General features: G+C 42.1%; 3 protein-coding genes across 10 annotated transcripts in view; all 3 read left to right on the top strand.

Annotated features, from left to right (window-relative positions):
• Positions 1–207: 207 nt before the first annotated feature.
• rcan1b (regulator of calcineurin 1b) lies at positions 208–13583 on the top strand. 6 transcript variants are annotated; one of them, XM_079671547.1, is made up of 6 exons: positions 208–694; positions 3452–3501; positions 4529–4657; positions 12004–12177; positions 12306–12465; positions 12695–13583. In XM_079671547.1, the coding sequence occupies exons 1-6, from the start codon at positions 346–348 to the stop codon at positions 12877–12879; spliced, it is 1047 nt and encodes a 348-aa protein (XP_079527673.1). In that variant the 5' UTR covers positions 208–345; the 3' UTR covers positions 12880–13583. The 6 variants fall into 6 exon arrangements, with proteins under 6 accessions (XP_079527673.1, XP_079527677.1, XP_079527674.1 ...); XM_079671548.1 differs by having other exon boundaries at positions 632–694; positions 3431–3501; XM_079671551.1 differs by lacking the exon at positions 3452–3501 and having other exon boundaries at positions 570–694.
• Positions 13584–14984: 1401 nt separating this feature from the next.
• LOC307033514 (uncharacterized protein) lies at positions 14985–19098 on the top strand. 2 transcript variants are annotated; one of them, XM_079672026.1, is made up of 11 exons: positions 14985–15059; positions 15699–15770; positions 16090–16268; positions 16341–16488; positions 16576–16784; positions 16924–17048; positions 17274–17350; positions 17433–17597; positions 17771–17833; positions 17953–17967; positions 18067–19098. In XM_079672026.1, exons 2-11 carry the CDS (start codon positions 15710–15712, stop codon positions 18168–18170), a joined length of 1146 nt encoding a protein of 381 aa, XP_079528152.1. In that variant the 5' UTR covers positions 14985–15059; positions 15699–15709; the 3' UTR covers positions 18171–19098. The 2 variants fall into 2 exon arrangements, with proteins under 2 accessions (XP_079528152.1, XP_079528153.1); XM_079672027.1 differs by having other exon boundaries at positions 14986–15059; positions 16576–16721.
• Positions 19099–19830: 732 nt separating this feature from the next.
• Positions 19831–22231, top strand: part of carm1l (coactivator-associated arginine methyltransferase 1, like) — a 6421-nt gene continuing 4020 nt past the window's right edge. For both annotated transcript variants that reach the window (XM_079672024.1, XM_079672023.1), the window contains exons 1-6: positions 19831–20740; positions 20905–21022; positions 21231–21356; positions 21455–21618; positions 21698–21802; positions 22086–22196. In XM_079672024.1, coding sequence (XP_079528150.1) covers positions 20645–20740; positions 20905–21022; positions 21231–21356; positions 21455–21618; positions 21698–21802; positions 22086–22196 — 720 coding nt within the window. In that variant the 5' untranslated portion in view covers positions 19831–20644. The remainder of the gene's footprint in view (positions 20741–20904; positions 21023–21230; positions 21357–21454; positions 21619–21697; positions 21803–22085; positions 22197–22231) is intronic.

The raw sequence follows: 22231 nt of genomic DNA, 5'->3' as shown, positions 1-22231 counted from the left end.
TAATGAGATAAGGTAAGCAGATCAAGTTGGGGTTCTCTCTCATACGCATGCACACACACACACACAATAATGTTAAAAGCAAGACAGCATCCAAAGGAAACCATATCATAGTGACAGGTCATTTTCATGCTGCCAGAACCGTCAAAACCATCTTAGTGTGTCGTCTGGATTTACATTCTGTGTACGTGTTGGAACATTACCTTAACATAGAGGGAGATCTCGTAGTCCTGGTCCTGGGGTGTTTTGTTGTTCTTGTGCCCAGCGGGAAAGGAGCTCTCCGGCCTCCTATGGGAGATCAGTTTCACTTCCTCCCTCGTGTCCTCGATCATCTCCTCACGCTGGGGGATGTACGAATGTCCATCCTCCAACAGCACCACTCGCTTTTTCTTCACCTGCTCATTCCCCTTTTTGGGCAACGATTCGTTTTTGATCACTGACTTTAGCTCCTTCATCCAGTCATCCTTCCTTGGAGGACTTTTCAGATCTGCTGATGTCTCCTTCCTCGACCATTCTTTTTTTCCACTCTCAGATTCCCACACATCCTTTCTCACAGGCCTCAGTTCTTTCCTCCACAGTTCGTTTTCTTGGGGACTCTTTTCCTCTGGTTGGATTGTTTTGATCCAGTCACTATCTCTTCTCCTGAGTGACGAAACCTTTGCCATACCACATTCTTCATTCTTCAGCTGCGGCTCAGGTGACAAGATCCCGTTTTCCATTGCTGGCTTCAGTTCTTTAACTCTTCCATTTATGTCCAACTCTACCTCTCTGTTGTCCTCTTGTGGTTTCTCGTCCTTCTCTACCTCTTTACATTCATCTTGTGTCTTTTCCTTTCCTTCTACCTCTCTGCTGTCATCTAGTTTCTCATCGTGCTTTACATCTTCTATTTCATTGTTCTGTTTCTCATCATTCTCCTTACTAAGTTCAAGACTCTCTCTGTGCAGTTCTTGACACTCTTCATCCTTGGTCTCTGCTATGGTGTCTTCAGAAGGGTCTTGAATCGTGGCGTGCACTTCTTCCTCACCTTCTCTCCTTGGACTTTCCTCTATCTCTTCGATATCATCATCTAAAACAGTCACAGGTTCTTGTGCCATATCTATCTCTTCCTCCATTGCTCTAACTTCTGCTCCTCCTCCCTTTTCGTCTTCTACGAGGGCCTGCCCTCTTTGCTGTTCTCTCAATTCTTCTTCCAAATCTCCCCCTCTTTCTTGCTGCCAATGATGTTCCTGCATATCACCTCTGATTTTGGACTCTTCTGATTTAACCTCATCTATTGGCTGACCAGGTTCAACTTCACCCTCTTCCTCCAGCTCAAAGGCCTCTGCCACCAGATCCATGTCTTCATGTTCTTGCATGTCTAAAGGAACCCCCTCAACATACTGAAGGACTGGTTCCTGCATTTCAACTTCAACAACCTTCTCTTCTTGCACGTGTACATTAACTTCTCCTCTGGGCTCTTCCTCCCCCATTGTATCTGTAATAGCGTTATCAGCTGTCTTCCCATCCTCTTCCGCACTCTGTCCTCCCCCATCCATCACAGTTAGAGAATTAACTCCAACCTGTCGCACTTGCTTGTCCTCTTCCTCCCTCTCGTTGATCCCTACCACAGTTCTTTCCTCAATCCCTCCTTCTGTCTGTTCTTCAGAGAGTTCAAATGCAAAGTCCGACGTGTCCTCCTTCTGGTTTACTTCACCCCCTATGTCTAGAACATCATCAGAAGTAGACGTTGCATCTTTCTCAATCTCATTGGTTTGTTCATCCTCAAACTTTTCCTCTAAATAATCCTCCTGTTTCCATGTGACAGTTTTATGTATGGTCTGAACTTCCTGTTTCCTAGATGCTGGGATGTCCTTTTCATCAGTGTTTTGAATGTCATCTTCTGTCTCACTATTTAACCGGTTGGTCTGATTGACTTCATGTATGGCCTCTGTATCAAAGTGTACGCCATAGTTGCCATCAGTTGAGGTTTGGTATAGATCATCTTGATGGTTGACTTGTTCTACTATCCCCATAGCAACAGAGATTACTGCTGTTGCATCCTCGAGGCTTTTTCCATCAGTGGGCAGAATAACAACTTCTGTTTTGTCTGTGTCATCAGTACACAGCTGTGCCTCCTCTTCTGACTCCTGAACGTGCTCTGCATCATCGGTTGTGGACACTTCCTGTTGTTCTTCTAATCCATTCTCCCCGTCATCTGTGTTGTCCTCCCTAACCTCTTTTTCTGAACTTGCTGTCACTGCCTTTTGTTCATTTTCTTCTTTTTTACTTTCGTCTTCTGTTTCTTTATTTTTGTATATAATCTGCTCGTGGCCTGTTTCATTCCCTGCCTCTGTTTCTTCTGACCCATGCTCCTCCTCGCCTTCAGCCTCTTTCTCACTTGTCAGCTCATGTATCATTATGCGTCCTACATCCTCTCCTTTCACGCCTCCGTCCTCCTGTCTTTCACCTCCTGCCTCCACCTCTTGTATTTCTTCATTTGGTGATGTGGCCACTTTGATAATCCTCAATTCCTTCCTTTCACTCAGCTCTCTTTCTTCGTCTTGACCCTCTTCTGCTTCTGCCATCATTAAAACATCCTCCCCGACTTCCTCGGCTAGTTCCACATCCTCATCTTCCCCTTCTCCCTCCTCATCCTCTCTTCCTCTCTGCGTATCCAGGTCTGAACAAATCCCTAGTGGGCCATGGATAATGGCACCATTCGAGAGGTCTGGGTTAGGGAGGGAGCCTGGCCAAGCCATCATAAAAGTTAAAGAAATGATAGGACACTTACTTCGAACGAACTGGAGCCTTAGTGTCCACGGTTGTTGTAAGGATCTACAAAATGTCAACGTTTTGATTAGGGCCCAAAAACAGAAACAATCACCAACTGATTTTGGAGGTGTGAAGACTCAGATTGCAGAATGGTTCAAGTTTTCAGATTAGGTCCAAGAGTGAATACCAGAATATTTCAAAACGCCATTTCAAATGGTTCCAAAAATAGTGAAAATAAACCCAGAATTCAAGAAAAACAACCAACAGTGTTTGTGATGTCCAAAGACAGTAGAAAAAAAATAATTGTGAAATAGAACCTTCCTGAAATGGATTCCAATTTGCAATTTGTAGGATTATTTCCGGATGAGTCCAGGTTTGAGAGGTCCGGAAATGATCGGAAACCCGCATGCAATCGTAAAAGACCAATAGACTTACTAGTTCCAAACTTCCAGGCAAAGGAAAGAAAATCCAGATTTAGATATTTTAATCCCACAGATATTAAGTCTATCCAGGCGTAGAGGTTCGTGGTACAATCCTTTCACCCTTACCTTGTGGCTTTGGTACTCTGCAGTACTCTGCAGTCTTTAGCACAGTTAGACATCAATTAATACAATCTACCGCTCTCTTTCTCACCCCTCTCTCTCTTCCTCCCTTTCTCTTTCTCTCTCACTCCCTCTCACAGTTTCTCTCTCTCCGGATTAAGTGGTGGCTGATCCCCACATGACCTGGAGCTTAAACCCTGTTGCCACTCAGGTACTAGCGCAAGTAGTTACATTCCTCAAACACACACACAAATATCACTAATTTGCAAAAAACACATACAGTTTCAGCCTTGTGTAGCATTTAAAGTGTTTAATTATATTTCTACACTTATTTTGAATGTCATCTTGTAAGCTTTTACATTTTTTAATTGGTGACACAATATGGCGCCGTGCTGCTTCTCACATACCATCCAGAATTATTCACAAAACATAACATACTATTACTTTTTTTTGGTATTATCCTTATAACATTTGTGGAAGGGAAACATTTGTATGTTTTTTTCCCTTGGTTTTCACTTACAGTTTTGCACATGCTTGTCTTCAATATAACTTCAGTGACTGCTAGATAAAACAAACTAAGCAAAAAGGTACTTTTGTTGTAGTTTCTTGTTGTTTTATATTTGTAATGTTATTGTTTTTGAGGATGAAGTTTTTTAAATGTTAGTTTAATCCCTAGAACATTATTGGTGACAGGGGATTTCTCTTTTAAATTGACGTTACTACACCGCTAGAGGGCAGACATGTACTACACTATACTTGTGCCTAGCTTGCTGGAAAGAAGAAGAAGAATAACGTCATCTCCTTTATCCTTTGCTAGATGCTAACAAATCGATTTGGGGAGACTATTTTCAGTTAAAAGTAGAGAATATTTGGCTGTTTTAGTCTAAGACAATACCACCTTCCCAACGACCACCTTCACCTAGACTTAAGTGAGAGAAAATATTCTAGGAATATCGTGTGTTTCGCTTTTTCGGCGGCATTATTGTAGTTTCCTGGTTAGCATAAGCAGCTAGCCAGCTTAGTGTAAGCTAATAACGTTACACGGAAGAAAGGCAGCTCTGGTGAGCTTCAACATCTCACTATTTAAATGAAATAACGACTACGGCTTTAGTAGTACGCATGACATTAAATGCATCCTTGTGCCTCAACTTCAGCTGATACGTGGCCTGTGGCTGTGGGCGTTAGCCGAGCCTTGTCTTTATTATTTATATTTAAAGATTTTTGTGCTGTGTGTGCAGAGGACAGTAATCAGGATGCAGCGGCCAGCCACTGAAGAGGCGACGGTAGATGTCAAGTTTACGGATCTACCCAACGCCCTGATCGCCTGCAAAGTACCGGAGGATCTGTTCAAAGAAGACACACTGAAGGTAAGCCCAACCTGCTTTATGCAGAGGTAGATAAAGTACTCAAAGCTGTAGTTAAGTAAAGGTAAATATGAAATTGTCTTAAATATACAAAGGCTTCATTGTCATAATGCACTGTAGCTACAGTGTAGTTATGCAAGGAACATCTTAAGTCCAAGGCTCCTCCAACAATGCAACATAAAGTACTCCATTACATTACATGTCATTTGTTAGACGCTTTTATCCAAAGCGACTTACATACTCAATACTGTGGACAATCCCCACAGGACCATGCTGACTGCAGTGGGACTCGAACTTGCTATCTAACAGTTGTGCAGTTTAGGTAACACTAAAAAAATTCAACACAGATGTACACGTAGAAATATGTGTTTTAGTTAAGTAGAGATTCTCAAAGTAAGGGCTCGTCCGGGATTTGAACCCGGGACCTCCCGCACCGGGGAGGTCCTTTACACTTACAAGTAATCTTCCTGAATTTACTTGAGTAAAAGTACAAATGTATCAGCATCAAAATGTACTATTTCAATAACATATTGCAACAGGCCAAGAGAAGTGCAGGAATGAGTCAAATGTACTTAAAGTATCAAAAGTACCCATTATGCAGAACGGCTCTCTCAAAGTATTTTATCCAGTTTTTATGAGATGATCACTAATTTGTATCTATTTCTAACGTTGGAATAGCTGCAGTAAATTCTTCAAGACATGTCCTCTATACTATCTCATGTACTGCTCCTTCTCCTTCCCTACCTGTAGTAACATCTATGACTAATCTACCTTTGTATCTTTAATCTTTAACTGCAGTGCATTTCCAAAGAAAAGCTGCTATAATGTTCAGGGTGTTACTGTAGAGGGAGCCTGTCAGCACTAACACAACCAACTGCTGATTCTCACACACACACACACACACACACACACACACACACACACACACACACACACACACACACACACACACACACACACACACACACACTAGGCAGTCAGATGAGCCAGTGTTTTGTGCTGGGCTATGAGAGTCTGCTGATGGAAAAGGGGTCAAAGGGCATCCTTTGAGAAAAATATTTGTATTTCCCTGCTTCCCTTTCTTCCATGATCCTGCTGCTTTCCACTGGGCACGGTCAGCTGATGTATCCTGTGACAAATTGTTCCAGGAAGGGTGTGTGAAAGTGTAATACACCCTCCATTTTTAAGGAACAAGTCATATTTAGTGCATTAACCTTATTTTAAGCAAGAAGGAAGGAATAGTTGGGTGTGTTTTCTAATTTAATTGAATATTTAGTTGGTTTGTCTTTTGGACAGTGAGGCAACACTTTATACATGGGGAATAATGTACAGATTTGATGACACCTTGTGTGACCTTTTGTTTTGTCTGTGTGTATTCTTGTTATCAGCCAAACTTAGACTAGAATTGAAGAACAGATGTCGGTCAAGTAAAACTCTTCTGTGGATCTGGAAAGTAATTCCAGCTAAACACACTCAGCTGTGGTGTATGCAAATTGACTCAAATAATAAAATGTGTGGTCTGATTTCCCAGCAGTGATTAGCATCACTTGTCCTACACTAGCAGATAAGCAGGTTAGACTTGATGGACGAACACTAATCTGAAACTGCATCAGACAAAGAAGTTTTAGGCCAGATGGAAAATGTGAGCGATTTGTTTTGTTGGACTTGACTCAGAGTAACTCAATGGAAGACTGAGACATATACTGTTGTTATTCCGAAAGTTAAGATAGAGCTGGAAAAGGGACAGATGTGTCATCATGCTCCAAGCCCTTTTTTCCTGTTCACATATGGAATTTTGTTAAAGCCACATGTAAACAGAGCTGTGTGGCTTCCGTTACCTGATGCCCCTCGGGCTCAAAGTGGGTTTTGATGTAGAACTGGAAGTGAATAAATGTGGGATGTGTCATTGGACTTTGGCTTGAAGGAACTGGAATCCACCTAAAAGCACAAAGAGTGTTTCTGTGAGTGGTTAAGGAAATGGAAACTGAGGGGGCTTTGCCAAAACAAGATAGGCTTTGGGTTTTTTAAGTAGATTTCTGAGCAGAATTAGTACAATATGTACTCATTGTTGAGGGTGATAGAAAGGAGAGTGAAATCTGGTTAAAAGGGGATTCAAGTCTTCTTATCAGATATTATAAAACTCAAATGGCCTAGTGTGTGTCAGGCTCTAAACACACACTGTATCAGTTGTTAGTGGAAACAATACAACTTTCAATTGAGCATAGGAAAGATGATCAAGATGCAATAAAAATGCAGCAGCTGGCTAGCAGCGTCCAGTGTGTGTTGTTCTTGTGTGCACCTGTCTGTCTGTGTGTGTATCTCTCTAGTGAGGGAATGGAAAAAATGGCAGGATGAAACAAAAACATAGTGATGGAAAAAATGCGGGGCTGAGCCTTCACACACTCACACGCTCGGATAGCGGCCGCAGCAGGGTAAGGTCTGGAGATGATTAGCACCTACACACACATACTCACGGTAATGTTTAACATCAACAAACAACACTTACACAACGCACCGGCTTCACTGTCGGGAGGCAGAGCGCTTCATTTTCCATCCTGCACACACGGCGCTGTGCTATTAGTCATTCCAGCGTGCATTAACACCTGCACTCAGCCAGCCACACATCATGTACAGTATGTGGACATGCTAGGCTAAGGGTTTACGAGCAGCAGCCGTGGTGTTGCAGATGCACTATGGGTAACACAGGACTGAGAACATACTGAGGCCTGTTTTTAAAAGCTATGTTCTCAGTGAGGTTTGGTTGAGTTATCACAGTATGGAACCTGGGGGATATGTAAAGCTAAACAGTGGTGATGTTTTTTTGTACGCCAACCTGGAAGTTAGCATTGCAAGGGCTACCTTAACTAAAAACCATTTGGATTTTTCCATTTGATTTTTGAATATTTGGATGATCTGATCTGTGGCAAACACACGTATGCAGTCATCCTTTCAAGTCTTATTGATATCACTTATATCCATTTGTAATGCTGGATAAAGCCTCCTTAATTTAGTGGATATCGGATGAGTTTGTTAATTTCTACTGTATTGAAAATCGTAATGGAATTTAATGGAACCGGTGCTAATGTTAGCGCCGTTATTCAGCCAAACAGGACTAGGCTTCCCAAAGAATGCTAGCAGCTAAAGCTAACTAGCATATTTTCAATGGAGATTATTTTGTCACCTTGTAACATTATAATATATATATCTATATATATATATCTATATATATATATATATAGATATATATATTATATTTGGTCTTTCCAAACATTTGGTCTACCTACGCTGTAAAATGTATTATCTCTTCCATTTACATACGGCATCTATTGCACGTCTGTCCGTCCTGGGAGAGGGATCCCTCCTCTGTTGCTCTCCATGAGGTTTCTCCCATGTTCCCCTTTAAACTGTGGGCTTTCTCTGGAAGTTTTTTCTTGTACGATGTGAGGATCCAAGGACAGAGGGTGTCATATTGTCATACTGATATTCAGTACAAACTGTGAAGTCCACTGAGAAAAATGTAACATTTGTGATATTGGGCTATATAAATAAACATTGATTGATTGATTGATTGATAAGCAGCCTCCCTCTCCTCTGTCATCATCCTTCTGGACCTGTCTGCTGCATTCAACACGGTGAATCATCAGATCCTCCTTCGCACTCTCCAAGAACTTGGAGTTTCAGGCTCTGCACTTTCCCTCCTCACCTCATACCTCAAAGACCGCACCTACAGGGTAACTTGGAGAGGGTCCGAGTCCGACCCTTGTCAATTAACTACAGGGGTCCCTCAGGGCTCTGTCCTTGGTCCCCCCCTCTTCTCCTTGTACACAAACTCGCTCTGATCTGTCATTAACCCGCATGGTTTTTCATACCCCTGCTACGCTGACGACACCCAATTAATTCTGTCCTTTCCCCGCTCAGAGACCCAGGTCGTCGCACGCATCTCTGCTTGTCTAGCGAACATCTCTCAGTGGATGTCTGCTCACCACCTCAAGCTCAACCTTGACAAGACTGAAATGCTTTTCCTTCCGGGAAAAGATTGTCCCACTCTTGACCTAACAATCCTAAATTTTCCCACACCACGCCGCTCCTCCGCTCCCTTCACTGGCTTCCAGTAACTGCTAGAATCCACTTCAAGACAATGGTACTTGCGTACCATGCTGCGAATGGATCTGGCCCTTCCTACATCCATGACATGGTTAAACTGCACACCCCAGCACGTACACTCCGCTCTGCATCAGCCAAACGGCTCGCTGCACCCGCACTGCGAGGGGGACCCAAGTTCCCATCAGCCAAAACACGTGGGTTTTGCTTGCACATCTTCCGGTGCAGACTGAAAACCCATCTCTTTCGACTCCACTTCCAGAGATAGAATGACTAACAAAGCACTTATATACTAACAAAGGACTGGCTTATCTAAAACCAGTTGAGTAGCACTTGAAATGTTTTAGCTCTATGAAACCTGATGTACTTATATGATTCTGTTTCCTTCAAGTTCGTATCTTGTTGATCAAATGCACTTATTGTAAGTCGCTTTGGATAAAAGTGTCAGCTAAATGCAATGTAATGTAATAAGAAAAAAATAAGGTGTTGCTATGGTGTGTTTACTGGGTCTTTTTCTAATATGCTGCTTCCTTTTTTATTCTTCTTTTATGCTTCTTTACATTTAATATGGGGTTCTCTTGTGTTAAATCCAGCATAACAACACTTCTTCTCTGCTGTGTGAACCTCTTCTGTGTTTAAGTACTCACACATACGCACACACCTTGGTGTCTGCACAGCAAGGTCTTATTTTTCCAACTGCCGGCTGCACACACACACACACACACACACACACACACACACACACACTCCCCCCCACTTCAAGCTCTCTGCTATTAATACCTCATAAAAGCGTGTTATCAAACTGCATACTTTCCATGCGCACCACCTCCTGCTTTTCATCCCTTCGTCCCTCCATCCTGCATTCTTCTTATGTCTCCTTCCACTCTTTATCTGCCATCTCCCCCCCTGTCTGTCAGCTGTCTCAGCTTCATCCATATTAACTCTGCTGACAAGTCTTTTCCTTTCCGTCTTGCTCCGTGCTCTCAGAGGTCAGCTGATACGTCTTTGGTGTGTGTGTGTGAAATTAAGAGTTGAAAGGCTCTTTGTTAAACATTTTCCATTCGACAAAGGATTTTCAAATGCAACAGAAAGCCGATTAATGGGTCAGTTTTTTAAGCGGTGGTGTCATTATTTTCCGGTATCTGTATGTGAACACACAATGTCCTGCTTTCTGTGTGATTATTCAGCATTGGCTAGTATCTGTCAGTACAGGCATAGGAAGAGAAAAACAAAAAGTGGTCCCTCCCTCTACAACAGCTGATTGGTTTGCAGTGAATGAATGGAACCAGGACATGGAGAGGGAGGGGATTGTGGGTAATGCGTCATCGCCTGGCTGGAGCTCATTTAAGTGGCTGTGGAGCAGTAGGACAGAGAGGAGAGAAAGAGAGCTGAGAAGAGACAGGCTCTCCACACCCAAATCTCTGGAAAATTCCTCATTTTGCAGAGCTAACACACATCGAGGAAGACTCAGGAAGAAGAAAAGGGAATGCTGGATTGTGTATTTCCGGAGATTTAGACGAGATAACCTTGGAATGTGCGGTATGAGGCTACTGCATCTCTAACACTGTGCACTGGGAGGACATAAACGAGTGCTCTAGCACCACAGAAGAAGATCAACGTGTGAGAGGCAGCTGTTTCCTCTTACAGAGCATCTATTCCTTCCTTCTCTTCTGCCACCCTGGGGAAGGCAACGCTCCTCCGTTCTCCCCGCTTTCCCCCTTCCTCTTCATCGCCACCGCCGCCGCCTTCACAACGCCTGAAGATAGTGTCGGCGTCCCGCTGTGCCCTGACCTCAGGTATCAGGTGGAGAAGGTTCCGCCTCCCTGGGTCCCCCATCATGCACATCAAGACTACCAAGTGTAACCGCTTCTGCCTGGTCGCCTCGGTGAGCAACCAGGAAGTGTTCAGCCGTCCCGAGGCACAGGTAAGAGAGCAGCCCGCATCAGGTGTTCCCTTTGCAAACCACGGTCTTTGAAATGAATGGCACTCACTCTATGTATTTGGATATTTACTGGATGTACACGGCTAAACTGAGCCTGCTATTGGCGACGTCGATTTAGCCATTCCAATCCCCTTCCACGATCTGCACATCTATTTTGAGGAAACCGTCGCTGCATCCTGTGCTTTGAACAGAACATTGTAATCGGCCAAAAAGTCAGAGCATTTTTTTTCCCTAAGCAGAAAGATAATATATGCAATACTACAGATGGTTACGCTCTCAAACATTACCACAGAGAGCAGCAGGTTTAATGCTAACGCTCCAGAGAAAGACACACTTGGTTCTTTGATTCGGCAACTGTGTTTTTGTGTAAATGAGATGAACATTTGGATATCAATCAAATATTTCAATGTCAAACGATTCCAAGAAAACATTCAGTTTTTCTCTATAAAGCGGAACAAGCTTGAACAAGGCTGCAGCTTATTACCATTTCACATTGATGTGTTATCTGGCTCTGGGAAATCTTTCTACAAACACCTGATGATGTCACAGGGATGTCACTGGTGTTATCTTGGCCTTGGCTTAGTGATTACAAATGAATTGCATTAAACAGGCAGGGAAGGGTGATGAAAATAGGCTGTTGGCTTGCATTATGGGAGACGTCGGATCCAGTTTTTTTTTAACCAAATCCAAACTAGGGGTTCTTTTAATAAACACTTCAATTGAAGCGGTTTGTGTGGTTATCATGGTGTGTGCACTTATGTCCAGTCCATACATTAGGTAGGCAGATTGTAGGGTTGGACTTCTCTTGTGCATTGCTGATTTTCTTTTCTAGGGGCTCTGCAGATTATCACCACATAAGCATATTGGGTTTAAAGTGTGTGAGTGAGCTGAGCTCCTTCCTCCGTTGACTCGATCATGACTCACTGCATGGTCAGAGCTCCTCTGCTGCACTGCAGGAGGAAAAGATGACTCGGGGAATTGCTATTTTTTTCCGTATTTTCAAACTGACAACTACTACGGCTCATTCATTTCCATTCATAATTTGTTGTGTCCTGTATGCAGCTGTAGTTAATACATTACAGGCTAGCTGTTAGCATGCTAACCTCTTAACATTGTCTTTATAGTGTTGGCAGACATTTTCATGCTGTGTGCTGCCTCTGCAAGAGATCAGTATTTTCTCTTGTTGTGAACACACTGAGCTCCCAAGCCTCTGAGGGAGAAGTGTTTGTGTGTGTGTCTTTGGAAATGTGTGGGTGAGATGGTGTATTTCCTGTTCTCACCCCTCTCTCCCTCTCTGTGTCTGCAGGGCAGCTTTGAGGCCTTGTTCCGTTCCTTCGAGCCGGAGGTGCAGTTTCAGTACTTCAAATCTTTCCGCAGAGTGAGGATCAGCTTCAGCGATGCACTGGCTGCAGCCGAGGCCAGACTGCGACTCCACAAGACCGACTTCAAGGGCAAAGAGATGAGACTTTACTTCGCTCAGGTAGTCTGAAAATGCATCGCTTGCACATGCTGCACTGATCTACAGAGCACAGTAAATCCCTCATGGGTTTTGTTAGACATTTTTGTAGGGATCTAACCAACCACCACTCTTTTATACTGTGTCTGCAGTCTGTCCACATAGGCAGTCCTCGGCTGGAGCCCCCCAAGCCGGATAAGCAGTTCCTGATCTCGCCCCCCGCCTCCCCCCCGGTGGGCTGGGAGCAGTCTAAGGATGCCATGCCCGTCGTCAACTACGACCTGCTGTGTGCCATCTCCAAGCTCGGACCAGGTCACAAACTTACCTTATCACAATAGCTTGTTCCACTTCAGTTATTTTGCTGTTTACAAACAATGAATTATCAATCATAATGTTTACGTAGTATAAGTAATGCTATACTTTCCATTTCTTATTATTTGTCTGGGTAATATGAATATAGGGAACCCTCCTGGTGCTGTATTGGGCCAACTAAGGTTTGTAAAGATTACATGCATAATGAGTCCTGTACTTCTTCTCCCAGGGGACAAGTACGAGCTCCACACCGCCACCCCCACCACCCCCAGTGTCGTCATCCACGTCTGCGATGACGAGCGAGGCGACAGCTCCGCCCCCGACGACAGTGACCAAGACGACAAACCCCGCCCCCTGCGGCCGAAGATCATCCAGACACGGCGCCCCGACTTCACGCCCGAAGTGGAGCAGTGAGAAGAGACATTTCATCATGAAGCGATCGGTGGAGAGCGGAACACGCTCTGAGCTTTGAGAAAGGGTTCGGGACCCGAGGGTGCCGCCATGTCCCGTAGACGAGCATTTCATAAGACGGACAGGAAACTTAGTGTCCATTGCTGCGTTCACGTCCCGTGGGAAAGACGGGAGATATGAACTTCCTAGTGGAAAACACTGCTCACTTTAGCCATCAGGTCATCTGTACTGCTTGTGAGGAGTAAAGATGGAACTAAAGGAAATATTAGTGTTGAACTGTAGGAAAAAATGTATAACCATGTTTTGATCGTAGTGCAATGGAGGGAGATTTTTCAGTGATGTTTTGCAAAAAGACCTGAAATGTACCATGACTTATTTTGTGTGTTTGCGAGATTAAGCTAGCCAGGTTAAAATAAAGTGTGTACAAGACCTTCACAGGGATGTGGATGTTGGTTATTCCCCCTTAACATGAATGCGGCATCATTCTGGTAGGTCATGTTGGTATTTTTTTTATTGTGTATAATTGATCACATTATCTTTAGTTATTGTCAATGGCTACAGCTACTTATTAATCAATGTTGGTGTCATATTTTCCTCTCCAGGATCTTTATTCAGGCTGATTTGTGAAGCTGTCTCGCATTACAGCGGTAGCTTCATTCATCTTCATTTACATGATTGATTTACAATTAAAAAGTGTTTCAAGTTCATATGTCTCTCTGTCATTTTCATGTTATCAGTGTCAACTCAAGCTGGACTTGCTGGATTTCAACCTCATGTTTGAGCAGCCGATGGAGACAGTTAGGATAGAGAAGGTCAGGAAGAGGAGGTTTGCCAGTGGTTGCTAATCATCAGGTAAACACAGGACACAACACAAAGAAGAAGCAACTGGTTAAATGAGGAGGTGTTGTTCATTTATGATATGCGTGTGAACAAAATAAAAAAAAACATACAGTGATCACATCATCCAGGTAAAGCAGAATACTATCAGCTGATGATAATTATACATTTATATACTGATGCTTTTATACTCGTGCATGCTTCATCATAATGTTTCATTGTTGGTGAGTAACTCATACACGTCTCTCAGCAAACAGCAGAGGGCGCTGCTGCTGTTTTTAAGGTTTACACATACTAGGAATGTGCTTAACGGTGCGCACATAAACACATAAGTAAAGTAGCAAATATAGAACTAAAATGTGTAACTAATATAGATTCCAAAATGAACTGCATGAGCCATTGCTTTGTTATTAGATATAATTTAACTTAGTTTTCTTTTAATTTCATTTTGTATTTTAGTTGTTTCTTTTCTTTTTTGTCTTGTTTTTTTTATAGTGATTTGCTAACACTGTATGTAAAACTAAAAGTTTATATTCTGAACAATGACATTTTTTTAAATACATAAAAAAAAAAAAAAAGGAAGTACAGAAGAATAGGAGAAATAATCTAGAAAAATAAAATGTGCTGTATATCAGAATTTAAAGTGGAAGAGCTTTGCATTTTATAATATTGGTTGCATTGTGTTAAAATATGCAAAAGTACAGAGGAATGTGAAAAGGTTACATCGTGTCCATTTCAGAGTCATATATCTAGAGTTTTCAAGTCCATTTGTTTAATTATTATAACATTTATATTTTGTATTAGCTCATCTTTCAGACAGGCTGCAATAACAGGAACACATATCTTTAATGGTTCTGTATGAAGTGTTTCCCTTGGAGCCTGAAGGCATCATCAGTGTGGATTCACATCATATGGTGGAAGCATAGGCCTCGTGTGTGTCATATTCCAGAAACACTGATCAGGTGCATATGACACATAACCTCTGTCACCCTGTACATATTTCTGTGGTAGTATACCCAACCTACCGGTCCTAATGAGGGTTCATTTATCTGTTATTTCTGGTTTTGTGCATTGATTTTATTTGCTTCTGTCACTTTGTATGTTATCTTATTTGTTCGTTAACCTTAACATGTTTAAATCTACAGTAAATCTGCCATAGAGATTTAAGATTTCTCGCAGCACTGGAAGGACGCATGTGCTGCCGTTGAGATTTAAAGAATGTCATGTAACAGGAGAACACACAGACATACACCGAGCTGTGACATGAGAACACACGTACACACACAGGGGTGTCGGAGGGGCACACACACATCTCTCATCTTCTTTCATCTCGTCAACATTTTCCGGTAAGAGCACATTTTAGTTTTAGCTCTATGTTGGTGTTCCAATTCCTCCTTTTATGGCACAACAATATGATACAAAAATCTGTCTCAAATGTTAGCTAATCTGAAATCTTTAGTTTTGTAGCAGTTCAAATGTTGTTTAACTTTTAGAAAAATGGACCAGAGGTTATTGCATGAGTAGGAAATATATGTATCTTTAGGAAAAGGACCTTTGCTGTTGCATGCTCAGGAGGTAGCGAGAGTCGTCTACTAATCAGAAGTTCTTGGGATCGATCTCTGCCTCCTCTGGTCTGCATGTCGTATGCGAGTGTGTGTGAGCGTCAGATTATATGATGAGGCGTGTGTCACCTTGTATGGCAGCCGTGTCATCAGTGTGTGAATCGGTAAATGTTGGCATGTATTGCAAACACCCCTTTAAATGGTAATATAATTAGAAAGGTGCTTTATAAATGACTTTTCACTTCTATCAACAAAGAAATGTACATTATTGAACTTCATTTGAAAGGTGTTTTGAAGCGCGTAACTGACATAACAAATCACCACACTTCTTTATGAGGTGCTTGAAAAGGAAAATAAGGTGTTTGGTTTCCAAGTTCATCTTGCCTTTGCCTTTCGGAGTTTAATGATGCCTTTGTGTTTCAGCACTGTCCAAGATGGTGCCTGTGTGTATGATGGTGATGATGCTGTTTCTTCAGTGTGGGCGGCTCTGCGACTGTAAGTCTTTACCACGTCAATGAAACACATCTCTAATGACATCATTTTTAAATATACCCGTAAGGTACATTTGGACATGGCATTTTAAAGCCTGAACGATTAGAGAGAGGAAAAGAAGCTCAGTTGCAAAGATTTCAAAAATAAAATCACTCTCCTTTTCATCGTACAGTCTTTCTTTCCATCCCCATCCCTTTGTGTTCCTGTCACTCATGCCGTCTTCTTTTCTTATCTAACTTTTCATCACTATTCCCTTCCTTCCCCTCTTCTCCCTTCTTCCTTGTAACGCTCTGCTACTGTTATCAATCTTCCTTCCATCCAGCCCTGCGCATAGCTCAGATGCATCACCTTCAGGTGGAGTACGGGGATTGGGTCACCTTGCCCTGTAACGCCTCAGCCTACCTGGAGGAGGAGGAGGAGGGGGGTCTGTGGTGGGAGGCGATGGGGGAGGACGTGGCAATTCTGCAGGGAGAGGAGCTAATACAAGCAGACAGATTTAAAGTAAGTAGAATCTGAAATCAACCATAACTTTGTGGAGCTATTAACCCTGTGTCGTTTCACACTTCCTTTCAGGGCCGATTCCGCCTGCCCTCAGAGGAGCTCCGCAGGGCAGGACACTGGTCGCTCGTACTTTCTCACGCCTTGCTCAGTGACACAAATATGTACGAGTGCATATGGCAAGGGAGGAAAGCCATTTCAACAGTGTGGCTCACAGTCAATGGTGAGTCCGAGGGAGAAAGAGGTTACCGTCATGGATGTGTAGACTCCATCTCCTTCACATCCTTTTGTTTCTCTGCTTTTCCCACAGTGCAACATGTTGAGCGCTCCATGTCGGTGCCGGTGGACAAGTCGTCGGCTCTGCCATGCTATATTCCGATGCCCAGAGAGCAGTCCCCCAACAACATGCTAGTCTGGTGGACCTGGAACGGCTTGACTATAGCGTCGCTGCCTGGGGTACCGTACACTGCCGATGGACTAATGCATGCCCTAGAGATGAACATTTTCATAGATGTCCAGGTGTGTTTTACCTGTGACCTGAGACAAATTACTGTCATTATAATAGTAAAGTGATTACTTATTTGTCCTTCCTTATGGCTTTATTCCATTGGATTTGAGATTATTGCAAAAATAACGCATCATCTCTTTTCACTTACAGTCTGTGACGTCTATGGGTGACTATAGGAGAAGGATTTTTTCCAACTCTCGTGAATCCTTTGAACTTGATATAATCCCAACAAGGATGACAGACAGTGGAGAATACCAGTGTTTGTATAAAACCAGGTAAGATCTATGGAGTGCTTTATCTGCTAAATTAAATCTGTTACATCTATTTACCACAATATTGAATAGGTTAAGGAGATGTCAGGGACTTCAAAATGTGTGTTTGATCAGTTGGTTTTTACGTTTTTTGCATAGGAAATGATCCGTAAATCAACAAATCTATCATTTCCAAGTTAAAAATGTCTTTTAGGATGGAAATAACTTTCTTTTTTCTGGTATTTTCAGCGATTCTGAGGATGCAAGGCCAGGGATACCAGAGAGTATCACACTGACGGTAGTGGAAACGACCACGACAGATATTGGTAACATTCTTTCTTTTTCTTTTCACTGCAGCTACACAATATACTGTATGTCATTATGAGAAAATGATGTACCATCTTACAGCCAATCTTTCAGATACGCCATGGGCTGTTACCACTGATGAGACCAAAGGAACAACAGAGGACTGGGTCAGTACAACACACTGGCCGATAGTGTCTACGACAGAAGAAGTGACTGTCACCGATCCTATGCATGTTCTTCTGGAAGGTTCTACACAGCCAATTGAAGGTAAACCCTTCTCAGTTAGTTATGTATATTTTAGAAACATACTTAGACCTTAATAATCAGCGCAATTATCGATAAAACCGAAACAATTAGCTGAAAGATGCTAAACGTTAACCTTAGGGAAATGTATCATCATTCTTATTCCGTCTTTTTATGTGTGTCTGATGTCTTTAAAGTCACGACAGTGTTGCAGCCAATGGAAGCCATTGAGGAGACGCAAACATCAGGTCCAAACGAAGGTTAGCATGAGAATCACACGAAACGTTCTGATGGCAAGATTCATGTTAATGGGACTGTTTACAGATGTAGATACAAATACTAATTTTAACCTTTTTTTATTTATTCTTTTTGGCCCAAGTTCCAGTCGACACAGGTAGGTTTTCACTTTCTCGACATTTCAATATAAAGAGTATACTGTGTGTGCATTTTTTAATGTGCCCCCTCCATCCATCACTCCCTTCCCTCCTTCAAGCCGCCCCAGACAATGTCCCGTGGGTTCGATATGGACTGATCGCTGCAGTGTTGCTGCTGACCGCCGTGGTTCTGTGTATCCTGAAAGCAGCGCAGAGGATCTGAAAGGATGAGCAGGATGGATCAAGTCGAACCTTTGCTGCTCAGCGGACCTTTGTACTTAAGGGGGCTTTTGAGATGTGTGCCCAAGAAAAGATGCCTTGTTGACTTGACTCACCACATGATCCGGGGTTGACTGTGACTGTGGACTGAATACAAGATACAACAGGGCTGATTTGGGATCAGATTTCTGGACTTCTGTAAAGGAACCTGTGTGCAAACCATGTGTGATGTTGTCCAGAGGAGCAGTGATATACTGTATCATGGTCAAATTGGTTTTGTACATTCAGACACAATTTGTTGTTGATTTTATTTCTTATTCTCTGACATAGATTAGACTTTTATAAGCATTAGCAATCATGGATGCATTTTGCTTTTATATTTGTTGCTGACTTAGTGAAGAATCAGTGTGTGTTGATAGCATGATGTCTGCTTAATGCTTCCTGTGTGTGTGTGCTCCTCAGCCCTCTCTGTCAGGAATGAAGAACAGGTGAAATTCAATATAGAAAGACGCTGTGGTAGAGTGCTGTATTAGGCAGTCATTTAAGCCATGTGAACTTCAGCAGCAAATCTATGTGAGTACAGTCTATAGGGTGAGCCACTGTCACTATAATAATAATACACGCACTATAATAAGCTTTGAAGTCTGTCACCTGTATTTATGCGTGTGCTTAAATCCATTTCTGCCCAAGTAAAACAAAAATACTTTACGTTATAAGGAAAGAGGGCGTGCTGCGTGTATTACCTTACAGTATCTTTTCTGATATTGAGTTCATGCAGTATTGGCCATGCTTAATAGGGCCCCTTTAAATTGAAGAAATATACTTTTTACTTATCTTACAGCTTTATTTACTCGTTATTTCACAAATTAAGATAAGAAACAAAAGAATAAAAGATACGGTGTGTTCTTTAAATTAATCTAGCCAACACTTTATACAGGAAAAGTGTTGACAATTAATGAATTAGCCCATTCAAATATAATTTATTGGCTTTTATAAACATTTGAGTCATTTTCTAATTTATTTTTGAAGAGTTTTGATTGTTTTATTCATTTTTCTTAGTACTTTTACGAGTAATACTTTAACTACATTTTGCTTACTATTACTTGAGTTACATCTCCAATACAGGACTTTCACTTACCAGAGTATTTTTACAGCGTAGTATTAGTAAGTTTACCTCCTGTTCAGACTCGCCCTCTCAGAGTGGAATGAAAGCCCTTCCTGAAACGCAAGGTGGTAAATATTCAACCTCAGATGAACCTACAGTATATTTACCAAGGACATTTTCCAGTACATGTGTATTAATAGAATGTGTTAAAGTATCCCGCTTCATGGATTGGTATACCTCAGATAGTTGGGATGATTCAGGCTACAATACCGGAGGGGTCCTTACATCCATGTACGTGTCAGGCTCTTTTAAAACTCATAAATCCAATAAAGTGTCTCTAATGTAGGCTATTTTTATTATATTTACAGCACTTTGGCTCGACCAAAAATCGTTTATAAATGTGCTATATAAATAAAACTTGATTTGATTTGAAAGTCTACATGGGAGTGAACATTTTTGAAATTCAAGTTATTAAAAAGTGTCATGAATAGTCTAATAAAGTATACTTAAGTATTTAGAATCAGAAACAGGTTACCAAGTAGGTTTTCACATTTGAGGAATTGGCCTTGATGTATATTAATAATAATAATATATTTCAGAACTCTGATAAATAATAAGAATAACTAAATATGTGATTTGTATCCGTAGAAGTTGGCAGGATTTACTTTGGTACAACCTTTAGCTTGAGAATGTTAATCACAAAACATATTTTAAAACGAGTTAAACACACTATTAGTCTAACAAAACATATAAATTATGCAACGTTTATTTTATTTAATGACTTAATCGACGTAGTAACATAATTATCATTATTTCTCACAATTATAGAGACATTTACACATGCTTTGTGAGTATATTAATAAAGTGATGCTCGTCTGTGTCCCTGCAGTGAGGCTACACATCCAGCAGAGGGAGCTCTGTCACTGTATATGAGCTGACCTCATGATGTGTGACACAAATTTGCATTTGAATTAGTTAAAAACATGAGTTGTCATGCATTCTTCTTCTTCAAAGCTCTGATCCCAAACTAAACTGAGGCGATGTTTCTGTTGAAAGACCTCATTTCCATCACAATCATGTTCTTTATCCCAGAAACAAATTCCTTTTAACACACCATTCATTAAATAGTGTCTACATTTTTGGTTACACAGTGGGTGTACTTGTGTTTTATTTAAAGGGGCGTCCGATTGTTTTTTATTAATAGTCATCTATTTACACATCCATGAAGTGATCCCCAAAATAATTCCAAAAAGCAGGAAAACCCTTTTTTCCCCGATCCTTCCCCCATCTCTCCTCCCCTTTTCCTCCATCTCCACCCCTCTGCTCTCTTCTCTTCTTTCTTCCTGAAGAGCAGCTTCCCTCCACACTGAAGAATGGAGGAGAAGAGTGAGGAGTCCTTCCCTGTCCGAGTCTTCTCCCTGCAGGAGGAGCTGAGGGCAGAGGAGGAGCACATGGAGACACATGAGGAGGTAACAGTGGAAGTTACCACTTACTGTATGTATTTTTCTCAACTAGGAGAACTGATGCATTTGAATGAAATACGCTGTGGATTCAAACTGCTTGAATGACATCTCCCTACATCTGGTGTGTAGTTTGGTTTAACGCAGTGTGTTGTGCTCTGAATGAGGAGTAGCTGCAGGAGGAGGTGAGCAGAGAGCAGCAGGTCAGTGTGAGCAGACAGAGAGCGGAGCAGGAGCTCACGCTGCTCCTCACCACGGGACGGGAGGAGCAGCACCTCACTGTGCAGGACGGTGAGCACACACACACACGCACACGCACGCACACGCACGCACGCACACACACACACACACACACACACACACACGCACACACACACACACACACACCAGAACCCAACCGGAAATGGAGTGTTAGAACAACAACATAATGACCTCAAGTTGATCTTTGTTTGTTATGTTTGGTGTTATTAATCTGAGGGTTTCAAAGTGTCTTTTCCAGCCGACAGAACATCTGTCTTCCAGTTCACTGTCTCCGAGGAGATGGACTGCTGCCAGGTGGGAGGACAGTCCTTCCTGGTCACCTTAGGCAAGCTGAGTCTTCTGCTGCAGTTCAAAACTCCAACTGGTTTGTACAACACATGCTATAATCCATACTGCCTATCATCCTGGGATTTGGTTAAGGTGTTCAAACATGTACAACTTCCTGTCCTCTCCGACTATCAGACATGAAGAACTTCCAGCAGTTACTGAGGACAGGAGATGATGAAGGGACTAGGAAAGGTTGCGCAGAAGTAGAGAAGAGAGGCAACCAGGATGAAGGCCAAACACCTAGACATCTCATGATGCTGGAAACAAGGACTGAGGATGCCCCAACACAGGACTACCAGGTAAGCCATCAATTATTTGGACTTTGTGGTAAAAAGATACAAACTAATTAAACGTTTTCACTGTTGTGTGTGTGTTTAGTTCCACAGCTGTCTGTCCCAACAGCAGGTCCTACTTCAGGACTACCCGAGGACGACCACCTACCAAAAAGCCATTTTACTCAACGAGAGTGACTTCAGAGGCAAGGTGACAACACATGTGTTCACGGGATTCCCAATACATACATGTCCATCCATTTTAATGCTAACGCCACAGCCCATTGGTTTCCACTCTGTTAATATCAGATGTGTACAGAAACATTGTGTTGTAATCAAGTACAAATAGTATTATTGTATTGAAATGTACTCTAACTTAAGGTTATTTACAGTACATTATAACAAAAAGAGTGTATATATATATATATGTGTATGTACATGTTTGAATACTGTCATTAAAAGCTCACCAGTCCTCCCTCTCTTGCTGTGTGTAGGTGGTTCTGGATGTGAGCTGTGGTTCTGCTATGCTGTCTTTCTTTGCTCTGCAGGCAGGGGCCACCAAGGTGTACACTGTTGAATCCAGCCCCATGGCCAAATATGCCAAGGTCCTCCATCTTTGTTTTTAGATGTCAGATACTTT

The sequence above is a fragment of the Notothenia rossii genome, assembly GCF_949606895.1.
Source record: "Notothenia rossii genome assembly, chromosome: 3".
Taxonomy (NCBI): domain Eukaryota; kingdom Metazoa; phylum Chordata; class Actinopteri; order Perciformes; family Nototheniidae; genus Notothenia; species Notothenia rossii.
The sequence above is the reverse complement of the archived record's forward strand: the minus strand, read 5'-3'. Positions and strand labels throughout refer to the sequence as shown.

Coding starts and splice junctions, on each gene's coding strand:
- rcan1b (XM_079671547.1), top strand. CDS start 346: ATGTACGAATGTCCATCCTCCAACAGCACCACTCGCTTTTTCTTCACC. Junction 3,502..4,528: donor TAAACCCTGTTGCCACTCAG/GTACTAGCGCAA, acceptor CTGTGTGTGCAG/AGGACAGTAATCAGGATGCA. Junction 12,178..12,305: donor TGAGACTTTACTTCGCTCAG/GTAGTCTGAAAA, acceptor CTGTGTCTGCAG/TCTGTCCACATAGGCAGTCC.
- LOC307033514 (XM_079672026.1), top strand. CDS start 15,710: ATGGTGCCTGTGTGTATGATGGTGATGATGCTGTTTCTTCAGTGTGGG. Junction 16,489..16,575: donor AGTGTGGCTCACAGTCAATG/GTGAGTCCGAGG, acceptor CTTTTCCCACAG/TGCAACATGTTGAGCGCTCC. Junction 17,598..17,770: donor TTCTACACAGCCAATTGAAG/GTAAACCCTTCT, acceptor ATGTCTTTAAAG/TCACGACAGTGTTGCAGCCA.